This window comes from Diadema antillarum, unplaced genomic scaffold (genome assembly GCF_040938485.1).
Source record: "Diadema antillarum isolate AM-2024a unplaced genomic scaffold, OU_Dant_1.0 seq00000830_RagTag, whole genome shotgun sequence".
NCBI lineage: Eukaryota > Metazoa > Echinodermata > Echinoidea > Diadematoida > Diadematidae > Diadema > Diadema antillarum.
Window position 1 is genome coordinate 358,343 of NW_027271706.1, and position 12,943 is coordinate 371,285.

The following is a 12,943-nucleotide window of genomic DNA, read 5'->3' on the forward strand; positions in this document are numbered from 1 at the left end:
CACGGTGCATATGCGACATTTACAGACAGTGCCGGATTTATCTGGAAAGGGGCTTCAATTAGCCTATTTGAAATACGATTGATATCATTAACGGACTTTTGAGCTATTTCGTCCATACACCCACTCCTTCGTCGTCTATCATTAAGGGGGGGGGGGTCGCAGGGTTTGAAGGAACTCAAGATGGCGGGTAGGATCCGATTGAACAAAATTTATTTCTACGGATAAAGATATGCCCTCCAATTTTCCGTTCGCAGCCCACCCAAAATATGCGCTGATGGTTTGTTGCTATATCTATTCTAAATATGCAAAAGTTTCCTCGTGTGGGAGGGGGATACCCCCTCCAACACCTTCCCCCTGCTCGATAGCTGGGCGTAGAAATTAGATTGTGAAACAATTTGATCAATTCTCGAAAAATTCACGAAACTATTAAAGATTTTAGTTGCAATTGTTTGTTTGTTTGCTTTCGTTATTTTTTTGTTTGTTTTTTTTTTCTTACGTGTTTTATTCCAGCATTGCACCGAAAGTGTACTCGAAATCATTAAATTTCATTTCTGAAAATGCAAAAGGTCCGTCTTGAGGAGGTGGGATATCCCTTCCCCCACTGTAGACCATTCTAGACCACCACCCCCCCCCCCAAAAAAAAAAAATAATATAATATATATGTATATATATATATATATATATATCTTGTTGAATGTACGGCTAGGCCTCCCAAACCTATTCCGATTTGAAACCCTCACTCCCCCCCCCCCCCTTAAAAATCTATGTGACAGGCCTGTTCCTCCTGTTGCTGCTGGCATTGTACTCCGTCATGCTAATGTCATGTTAAGTTCATATCCATGACAAACGCTACAGCAGTTGATGTCATCTTCCCGATTTAATCTATGCACTAGCTTGCGTTCCATGATGCCATATAATCACTTCAACACACTGCTTCTTCATATTCCAAGCCAGCTCCTCGCGTCTTCTGTCCAGAGTCCTCATTGCACCCTCATGTTTGGATGTTTAACGTGACTATCTTGAGGGGCTGCTTACATTTCAACGTTGCCATGGGTTTCTTGCACCTGTCGGTCGTACCCTTCTTTGAAAAGTTTGAGGGTGGGCCATCATAATGTCCTCCTGGCGAACGCGGGTAAAGTCTCACAGCATGAAGTCACCTGTAGACTCCCGCCGCTGAAAGTATAGGATTTTCTTGGGTGTTTGTATTTGTGGTTTTATTCAAAGCTTAATACATGTGAGGGTCGCTACTCCTCTCACCCCGATCATTGATACAAAAAGGGCAGAGAAAAGACAGAGGAGAGAGATTCAACATTTAACCCAGTTGCCACCCATACGAGATCACGTGGGTTTTACGCATTGTCCAGCACTTCAGAGATCTGTGTTTATGCACCACGCAATGGTATCGGTGATGTTTTGGTCTTCCCAAGCTCCTTCGCCAGTTTTGCCACCAGAGCAGTAATAGCTTTTAAGCGTTGGGCAACTGGATGTTCAAGTAAAACAAAAGAATAGGAAAGGAGGAAAAGAAATATAAGCTAAGGGAGGTAGAGGGCCCTCATGTCTCACTATGCTGAAGAACTAGCCAACCACCAATCAAACCTAACTATAGATCTAAGAGAGCTTCGAAATTGGTAGGTCATTGTGCGTATGTAAATATCATAGACGGTTGAAAGTACACACGGACAGTCATTAGAGATTCACTGCTAACGTAAACAGTCCAAGCAAGTACCCTATCAGGGATAAAACTGAATTATACCCTCTCAGGGCTATTCAGCGGCTTAACGAAGCGTTGCGATCGTTATCGCTATTCTTGTTGCCGGACGTTCCGATTTATGACTCAAAATGTTGCGGATTTTGCAGGCTCGTGCGAGCGCTGCACGCTGACCATGATCTGGGTGGTCTTGTGTACCCATCATTCACACAGTTCGCGCCGTTTGTATACACCCACATGCAGGCGATAAGTCACAGCGTCACATACCAGCGGCCGGGGATTTCCACACACAGTCTTCGCACATCGCTATAAGATGGTTTTGACAGTTTGCATAAATCGAAACTAATCTAAGCTACACTAAGTGCACATAGTCGTTGCAGGATGATACCACACACACACACACGCACACACACACACACACACACACACACACACACAAACAAAACAAAACAAAATACACAGTCCCCCTCTCAAATGGAAGTTGGAACTATTTTCAGTTATAATTCTCCCACAGTCCCAAGCAGATATAACACAAAATGCCTACTTGGTCCTCCAAAAAATTCTGTTGATGCATTCATGGCATTGTATAATCCATAATTCAGGGAGGTGGAAAGAGATTATAACTATGCCTGATTTAGTGCACAGGGACAAACTGTACCGTGCTAATCATTCATGATCTCACTGGCAGCTCACTGGTATCGAGGAAACCCGGCTAAGAAATTAAGATACGAACACAAAAACAACATCACTCCCCCACCCCTTCCCAATGAACCTGCATGGTACGACTTGTATGTGTTTCGCAGTGATTTTCTACAACAGACACTGCCGACCGAGACTGCCAGAACGGCCAGGGTAATAAATCTTTTCGATGTCACAGCACTTTCCCAAGATCGACGCAGGGACGTGATCAATTCACATTTTGATTTTTCTGATTACCTGCGTTGACACATCTTCTAATGTCCCCGGAAGATCGTACTATAAAGAGGTAAGCATCGGTGTCATCCTACACAATGTATTTCTAAAAATTTACAGTTTTGATTTCATGTATATCAATGTGGGATGAGTTAGGTTCCTTCTCACAGCAGCGAGCATTGGCCCACGAAAGCGGCGGCCAAGCAAGCAAGGCGAGTCAGAGAGCAATACGATCGTCGGCCATTCCACGTGGGCTAACTGCGTATACGTAGGCAAGCGGTGTGTGCGCGTTTTTTCTCAGTTCCAGTAGCGATAGCCTGACAAATGCAAACCGGATTGAATAAGGCTAAGTGGACAAAATTTTCGAACGTGTCGTGCTATGACAGAGAGCGTGTGAATTTTGCTCACCCCGGATTATCCTGCAAAAGGGTCTACGAAAGTAAAGACTAATGATCTTTACTCTGAGGGAAAGTGAGCACAATTCGCTGGTGAGCAAAAAAATACTGTGTGTGTTTAAGTCGAAGCGGTTTTGTCGGTTGCCATAGACTTTACACGTGAGGGCGATTCGCTTGGCACTGAGCCAGGTTCGGCGAGCTCGCTCGGTCATCCCGTGTTATCCTCTATAGGGTATTTCGGCGTTATCCTTCACAGGGTATTTGCTTGAACTGATAAAGAGCTCATTTTATTGTGAAAATATAGAGTGCATCAGGTTTGTCTGTATTAACCTTCTTTGTTGTTTTTTCTCTCTCTCTCTCTCTTCTTTTCACAGTCTATATCTTTATTGGTGAGTTATTTGAAATATATGAGTTTCTTCGAGAGATGATGATTCATGGCCTGCTAGAAAATGGAGAATATATGGTTATTTGGGCCAACTCGGAGAACTACGACGAGGAGACCCTTCAGCTTCTTCTAGGAGGTACGTCAGTAAACACATCTTCTACGCTGGTTTCAAATAATATTGTGCAATGTGAAGTCATTTCCATGTTGATGTCGGGGAGGAAGGCCTCGAGCCTCGGTGATTAAGTTTCCCTTTTCCTCCCCTGGCAAGCAGCAGTATTCACCTTGAATCACCACAATCTTTCTGTTTTATGTGAAATGTGTAATGTTTTATGTTGAAATGCCAAATAAATGAATGAATAATAATAATAATGATAATAATAAAAATAATAATAATGATAATAATAATAATAATAATGCAGATATTTAGGACGTCATAAATTCAATAAGATTTTATATTAACCTCAAAACCTTAAAGCCCCAGTCACATACAAACACGGAGGCTCAAGCATCTACAGGGTGATCCTCGGATCATGCCGGCGTTGACGATAATATAATAATACTAGTAGACATTTTTAGAGCGCCTTTTCCACTGGATACAAAGCGCTGATCCAGGGAGTTCCGGGATAGTTTGCCCAGGGTGGAGCGTCGACGAGCGTTGATGACTGTACACACGGTATCAACTCAACAACTACACGGATGAGGCCGGAGCAGCAAGGTATCTATACGGCGTCCAAACGGCGCTTCAACGGATCTCCACGGACCATGCCGGATCCACTCGGTCATGCCGGCAGAGCACGGTGTCTACAAGGACCAACACGGCGGCTCCACGGACCAACAAGGTGACTACACGTACAACGCCGGCAGACGAAAATTTATCAAAAAAGCAAGCTGATTTTGGATTTTCATCAATCTTCGTCTCGTTCTCGTCACTTAAAGCCCAAGTCACATATACATGCCGGATCACCCCGGATTAGATTCAGCATGTATATATGACTGGGGCGTTAGAATGAGGCCAACACGACAGTTTTTGGAGGTCAAAAACATCAAGCGTCATCCTTGGACTGTTGTGTTGGCAGAGCAATCCGAGGTGGTCCTTGTGGCTGCCGTGAAGTTGCCGTGAAGATCCATGTGGCTGTCTGGAAGGATCGTGTAGGTGCCGTGAGTATCCTTGGCAGTCCGTGACGTATTTTGTTTTCACATCAAGGACCGTCAAGAATCATCAAGGCAGCTACACGGACCTACACGGTCTGTAACGCCCCAGTCACATATGTGACCCTGCACCACAAAACAAACATAAAGTCGCCAGACATGAATTTTGGGTTAAGACCAGATTCTGAAAGAGCAGACTTTAAGCTTTAAAATGGTGTAAAACTCGAATCAAATGGACTCTCCTAACCTATCTTAATATTGACAAGAAAGCACAAACTCAGGAAATGTGTGAACTGAGAAAACAGGCTCTGAAGTACAGTGTCTATTCAATCGCTTAATCTTTACCAAGCCGTGCCGGCTGTGCGATGAATGGGACAAAAAACAGGAAGTAGACCATTGGGGTAACAACGATGAAGGGATTATCAGATTAAACTGAAATTGAGCATGCCTCATTAACACATTCTGTTCATAATTAATGCCAACTTTCAAAGCAGTAGTATTATCCTTTCAAAAGTTATTAGAGTTGAAACTGAAGAGTGTGTACGAGGTTTTTCAGAAATGAAAAGGGGACTCTGAAGACACACCAAATCACACTATGTTCGAAATAAACCGCCTTAAAAACACATTTTCCTGCCCGCTTTATGATCCCAAATTTTAGCATAATGTAGAAGAATACTTGCTCTTTCAGAACAAATGAAAAAGTCAAGATCGGCTAGGTTGACCCATTTCACTTATTTTCAGTCCTCATGCAAAATCAGTGTGTGCGACTTTTTGTTCGTTTTGTGATGCACGGTCACATATACATGCCGGATCACCCCGGATCTGATCCGGGGTGATCAGGGAAGAGATCCATGTAGACGCCTTAGGCATCCGTGTAGGTCTTTGGAGGTTCGGATCGATCGTGTAGGTCCGGGAGGCCAACACGGCAGTTTTCAGAGGTCAAAAACATCCGGCGTCATGCTACCGTGTTGGCAGAGCAACCCGGGATAGTCCTTGTGCCTGCCGCGTAGTTGCCGTGAAGGTCCATATGGCTGCCTGGAAGGATCGTGTAGGCACCGTGAGTATCCTTGGCAGTCACGGATCATCAAGGCAGCTACACGGAACTACACGACAAGAAATCCAAAATCAGCTTGCTTCTTTTGGTAGATTTTCGTCTGCCGGCGTGGTACATGTCGCTGCCTTGTTGGTCGGTGTAGACGCCCTTATGCTCCGTGTAGACGCCGTGCTCTGCCGGCATAGACCGTGTAGTTGCCGGATGGGTCCGGTATGGTTCGTTGAGGTCCTTGTAAGCACCGTGTGGATGCCGTGTTGATGTCGTGCTGGTCCGGCCTCATTCGTGTGCTGCCGTGTTGATACCGTGTGTACAGTCATCAACGCTCGTTGACGCTCCACCCGGTGCAAAACTATCCCGGAACTCCCCGGATCAAGATCCGTTTTTATATGTGACTGGGGCTTTAAGCTCACAGCTTCATGTTGGTTATTATGTAAATTACCGAGGAGAAATCATTCTCTCCTGCACTGCTGAATCAAATATTGTCAAATGCTTGTTGGCATTGCTCTTAGGGAAGATTTTTTTTTCTACATTTTGGCTGACTTTGTATGTGATAATTCTGACAATAATGCAGACTTGGTAATGCATTGTATCTGCATCCACATACTACATATTAAACTTCTTTATAAACAAGAGGAATTTCGAAAACCTTAGGAATTCAATTCGTTTGAAATTTCATAAAGAATAATCTGTCTCACACAAAATTGACACTCGCTTGCAACAATGCAAGACAAGACGCTTTTCCTTTTTGTTGAATGTGATTTTGACTTGTGAATACAAGGTATAGAATAAAAAGAAATCACTGAATGAAGCAAGGAAATCTGATTACTAAATATCAAATGTGCATGCACTGCTTGAAATTCCTTTTAAATTGAATTGTAAAGTAAAATTAAAGGGTCGATGTTATATCAAACATCTCCTTCCCTATACATGTACTGTAAGAACATATTTTTGATAATGGTGAAAACTGATGCTGAAATTTAGCACTTATTATTGTGCTACAGTGAGTTACTGGATAGGCCTCCATGAATTGAGATCACCAAAAAGCAAGAATTTACCACCAAAACCGTTCCTAGTGTGAGTTTCAAATCCTTACAAAATCTTATAATAGGCACATTCCTTGTGCTCACCGAAGGATAACACAGCGGAATGTTTATCAAAATGAAATGACTAATTCCCCACAAATAATTTTGAAATCTACACTACACAGGACCTGAATTTAATCCATTCATAGGGTAAAAGGGTTGTCCAGCCCCACGTGCTCATTGAAGCGTGACACCTTGATTCGAGTGCACAAAATCAAAGCACTACTTAGAGCATAATATCAATATGATTTTTTGTTCGTTTTATAATGTGCTCATTCAACCGTGAATTGACACATATTGTGTGCAAAAATCGTTTTTAGCTTTCCAAAACATAAATCCCATCTATTGGAATAAATGTACCATGGGAAATATGTCCTAACTCTCATTTCGGCAATTTTTACCCCGTGGTCACTCAACCGGGAAATTTTTGCCACAAGTCATGTAGTTTGACAGGAAGCACATAAATTGTACGTTGCATGCCTTCTTACGTTGGAAAATGAAAATTTGTTCTGATATCATTGAATCTAAGTTACGAAATAGGGCTTGTGGACTTCAAAAAGTGACCATTTTGTCTTTTGGGCATGCTCACTTAAGCGTGACCCCACGATATTCACTGAATTCCACATGAAATGTAGCTTGGAAGTACAGCTAGATGACCCTGTGTTCAGATTTCCTCAAAGCTTTCTGATTCAGGAATTGCAGCGATTTGTTTTAGGCAGTGGCGTATCTAGGGGGGGGGGCAAGGGGGGCACGTGCCCCGGGCGCCACTTCTTGGGGGCGCAAAAAACAAAACGAAGAAAAAAGAAAAGGAGAAGAAGAAGAAGAAGAAGAAACTCACCGGAAAGGGGGGGAGAATGGTGGGGGGGGGGCAGAAAACCAAGTCAAAAAAGCTAAAAACAAAACATAACAATGACTCGGACAAAATGACAATGTTTATTGTGTTCACACGAGAATTCCATGTTATGTAAGCTGAAATATTGTACAACAATTTTCGGCTCGCTCGCTGCGCTCGCTCTCTAAATTGTATATAGAAGAAGAAGGTAAGAACAAAATGTGATGACGCGGACAAAATGACAATGTCTATTGTGTTCACACATGTCATTCTATATTTAGCAGGCAAAATGTTTCACGGAGCAGCGGCTGCAATTTATTTCGTTCTGAAGCGATCGCCAATTGGATCAAAAGAAGGCGCCAACGGTTTCGAACATACGGGGGGGCCAAAAAAATCAAACAAGATAAGAATAGAACGTAATGATGACGTGGAAATATACAAATTTCGGCTCACTCGCTCGTACTAATTTAGAGTATTTCTTCAAGAACTCAGTTTGTTGGTAAAAATCGTTATCTATAAGGCCGTCACTATATCTTGATTAGAATTGTAAGATTTGATAAGCAAAAAATGACAAGAGTTCCATGTTTTGTAAGCTGAAATACAAAAATTTTCGGATCGCTCGCTGCGCTCGCTCGCCAAAATTTATCAAAACAAAAAGGAGATAAGAACAAAACGTGATGATGACGCGGAAATATACAAATTTCGGCTCACTCGCTCGTACTAATTTAGAGTATTTTTTCAAGTCTTCAGTTTGTTGGTAAAAATCGTTATCTATAAGGCCGTCACTATACATTGTATCTTGATTAGAATTGTAAGATATGATAAGCACAAAATGACAAGAGTTCCATGTTTTGTAAGCTGAAATACAAAAATTTTCGGCTCGCTCGCTGCGCTCGCTCGTGTCGCTCGCCAAAATTTATCAAAACAAAAAGGAGATAAGAACAAAACGTGATGATAACGCGGAAATATACAAATTTCGGCTCACTCGTGCGTACATGGGGGGGGGCATTTCATGAAGCAATTTGTCGGATATTTCGTCTGACAAACTGTTAAAAGCTACTGAAATCCTTGCTTCTGATTGGCTGAAAGCAAATTTTGTCCGACAAGTTGTCGGACAAAATGCTTCATGAAATGCCCCCCTGATTTAGAATATTTTTTTAAAGTACTCAGTTTGTTGGTATAGATAAATCGTTATCTATAAGACAGTCACTATCTTGATTAGAATTGTAAGATTTGATAAGCAAAAAATGACAAGAATTCCATGTTTTGTCAGCTGAAATACACAAATTTTCGGCTCGCTCGCTGCGCTCGCCAAAATTTATCAAAATTCATTTCATTTAAATCACCCTCAAAAGACCCCCTTCAAGGGCTTGAAAAGCATATCATGTGGACTTTGCTTAAAGTCCCTACCGGGATGGGGTTGGGGTTGAACACTAGTCTTTTTCAGAAATTAGGGGCGCAATTTTCGCGCTTGCCCCGGGCGCCGTTTTCCCTAGATACGCCACTGGTTTTAGGGGGAACTTATTTTTTGTTTAGTGTTTATATATACACTGTATATATATACCGGGTGTTCCAAAAAAAAGCCGGATTGTGGATTTTCAGTACCTTGCGTTCTAAAAGTGATATTTTTTGACATCATTAGAAAGAGCATCTTTCGCAGAAGACAGTAATACCAAAATCATTGAATTTGGTTCAGTTATTTTTTATTTTACGCTTGTTTCTGTAAATGCAATTATTTTCAAATTTCGCTGGATTTTTGCGACGTATGAGCGAATAATTTGGGTGCGACACGCGTTCCATACGGTGTATCGTGTAAGCCCGTTGATCCATGTCAACAAAAGATGCAGCTTTCACACTGGGCGCAGGCCAGAATGAAACCCCTGAAAACGTGCAAAGCCGTTTTCCTCATACAAACAGACTTCGCTGCAGAGAGTTCCGGTTCGCTCAATTGTTTCTTTTGTCTCCTCGCTTTAGGCATAGCAGGTATAACAATGAACAGCTGACGATGCGCTGACAATTTTACTTTAAAACGGAGAAAACATCATCAAAAAAATATGGTTAGGCCTATATCTTTAAAAGTCGCAAACAGTAACAGATAACCTGAATACGAGCGGAAAGCTTACATTATGACAAGAGTGATTGCCTAAAATTTAGTGCTAAAGTCAAAAAGGTTACATTAATCAATGAGATAATTTCAGGTTTATTTTTTATATTCAAAGTAACTTTTTATTCTATCAATAATTTTTAGCCATGTGATTTAGGCAACTATCCTTAAAGAATATGGCTTTTCCGGCAAATTGCATGACCTCAAAAGATATCATTATTACGAATTTGAACTAAATGTTCACAATCTTATTTTTGTTACCTTTTGATAAACTTGCATAGAATATTCAAATTCAAACTTGGTTGGCGAAATCCGATTTTGGTGCACTTCGGCGTACGTAGCATCGTTTAGACGTGACATCATTGAGAACGTGTGCTCTTTTATTTTACATAATCAGTGGCCTTCCCATGCAAACACAATGCACGGGAGTCCCGGGTACAATAACGGTGTTGCAGTCACAAGTTTACACAAAGCGTGTCGAATAGGGCCTACTCGTACTGGGGCATTGAACGCACCGCACACACACACACACGCGCACACACACACGCACACACACACTAACACACACACACTACACACATGCACACACAAACACACACACCTACACACACACGCAAACACACACACCCACACACACACACAGAGAGACACACACAGAGACACACACTCATACACACACACACACACACACACACAAACAGTTTTTTCCTGTCCGCCGCCAGCATTATGGTGGAGGAAGTCCCCAAAAGGTGATGGGGGGGGGGGGGGGGATCCGACACTTTTTACCGACTTCAATTTTTGCATCGACTTTTCACACGAATAGTAGGGGTATCTATCTGGCGTCACAAACATCTGATGAGCAATGTGAAAGATGTATCTTTTGTTTATATGGATCAACGGGCTTACACAATACACCGTATGGAACGCGTGTTGCACCCAAATTCTTCGCTCATACGTCGCAAAAATCCAGCGAAATTTGAAAATGACTGCATTTACAGAATTCTCAACCAAATTTAATGATTTTGGTATCATTGTCTTCTGCGGAAGATGCTCTTTCTAATGATGTCAAAAAAAATCACTTTTAGAACGGAAGGTACTGAAAATCCACCGTTCCGGTTTTTTTTTTTTTTTTTTTTTTTTTGAGGGGGAGGGACACCCGGTATATATATATATATATGTATATATATATATATATATATATATATATATATACTAGTATGTACACATACATGTATATTAGTAGCAAAAAGATAAGTTCCTTCCGAAAAATAGGCGCACCGTAGAAAAGTGGAAAACGCTCGGATTCACATCAGCAGTTCCCGCGTGCAGTACCACTATCATGGTTATTACGAGTCACTTCTCGTTGGGCTTCTAATCTAACGTTGGAATTGTAAAAAAACATGGCCAGCCCAGGATAGTAGAGACAAATCCTCTCGTATCACTTGAGCACTACGATTCTATGATCTACTACATATTACGGCGCGATCAGTAAATTTTCTGCTAAAATCGCCCTGAAAAGAGCATTTCAGCCTTACTGAATCAGCTCTAGTGGAAGATATTGGCCTAATCTATTCCTGAATAATGTTTGGCTTACCGCTGTTATGAATTAATCCGGAAAAAAAAGGACGTTACTCTTGCGCAAGACTCTCACCTGCCTTCCAAAAACACAGCACACTTCAATTCAGGTGCTGCTGTGAACCTGGCTGTGAACGTAGTGTTGGTGCTATCAGCTGTGTGTAAGCGTCCCCATACCACGGCGCGCAACTGATAACGAACCCGGCCGCGCTCGTCGGGTTGCACTGTCAATTGCTAAAAAAAGTAAGCCAGAACACGTATGAAATTTTCTTCCTTGTTCCTAGTTTAACATCAAATGATTTTATGAAACTGGTATTGTGGTCCCTTTCGAAGGCTTTGATTTCCCAAACGTACTGTAGAAATCGGAACATATCACACTAAAACTGCTTTGATTTGCCAAAAAAAAAAAACCCTCCAAGTAACATCTTTCATGTGCGATTCGCATGGAAAGTGTATACCTCAGAGTATAGAGGGTCTACTCTCTCGATTTTGCGTAGTACGCTCATGGGCAGGTTCCGGCGCCATTTTAGGAAGCAAAGCGATCGATAGCGCGCGTATTTTTACGTGACCCTCGATGGAGAGATATCTGCCTTCCTTTCATTTTCTCCTTTTTATCGAGGCATACAGGGTAAAAGAAGTACTTCGGACCTCATTACGACATTTAGAAGTATCATTCCCTCCTAAGACGAAATATAGATGAAGAAATTTCCTTTATTATCCAAAATGCGAGCAAACTAATGACTTAATGATAGGGAGTTAAATCTTACCATGGTGTTTGATATGCATGAGATTGCTCACAGCTTAAGAGCCCTCTCTCTCTCTCTCTCCCTCAGCTCTTCTCCTGGTTAACGATAAACAATAATATACAATGATTTTCCCTAGAACATCCAATAGAAATTATTGTAGGCGGTCAATAAAATTATCATTTCTATACAGCCTTTTACATAAAAGCTGCAGAACACTTATTTCTTCTATTGGGGTTATCTTTATTTTTTATTCATCTATTTTTGGTGGGGGGTACCGTGGATCGGGTAATGTAGACCTCTTGATACGCCTTGTGACTTTTTCACTGTGTTTGGCACTTTTAAAATTTATGAATTGTTTGTCTCTTTTTTGTACTGGTCATATTATAAACATGAACATGCTGTTATCCTTGGGTTGCTGTGTATATTTTCAGCGACACGGATGTCAAAATTCACATATTTTTTGGTACATTCTGTTGAAAAAAATGAAATAAAATTTGAATTTGAATTTGAATTTGAATTAACATGGACCAAAGGGATGAGTGGTATTATTTCTACATAGTTTACATTGTTGAATATGATGCGCGGACATGAGCAGAATAGCCCTTTTGGCTGAATTTAAAATTGTAAATGCCGTCCTGAAGTAAATAAAATGAAATGAAATGAAATGAAATGAAAGTATATTGTTATCAACATTATTCTTGTTAGTATTATCATTATTTTTATAATCTGTCTAGAACCATTGTCTGGGTGTTACCCATACACCCCTGTGCACAGATAAAGTTTTGTACAGAGGGTTGAAAATAGAGCAAAATCTGAACCCTAACTTAAAAATTAATCTGGAATTTAATGAAACTGATTTATGCTTTCATTTCTAAACTACCTCCAAAAAAAAATGTACACTATTCAGCTATTGGTCATATCAATGTCAGTATTATCTGATACATAGTTTTAGGACTATTAAGGATAAAATGTGGGAATTTTTAAAGACCTAGTGTGTATAC

General features: G+C 41.1%; 1 protein-coding gene across 3 annotated transcripts in view; it reads left to right on the forward strand.

Annotated features, from left to right (window-relative positions):
* Positions 1-12,943, forward strand: part of LOC139740059 (speract receptor-like) — a 527,367-nt gene that overhangs the window by 235,771 nt on the left and 278,653 nt on the right. For 2 of the 3 annotated variants that reach the window (XM_071650652.1, XM_071650650.1), the window contains one exon: positions 3,390-3,536. In XM_071650652.1, the coding sequence (XP_071506753.1) occupies positions 3,390-3,536 (147 nt within the window). Of the gene's footprint in view, positions 1-2,654; positions 2,694-3,389; positions 3,537-12,943 lie in introns of those variants that run through there. The other variant, XM_071650653.1, reaches the window with a different exon arrangement.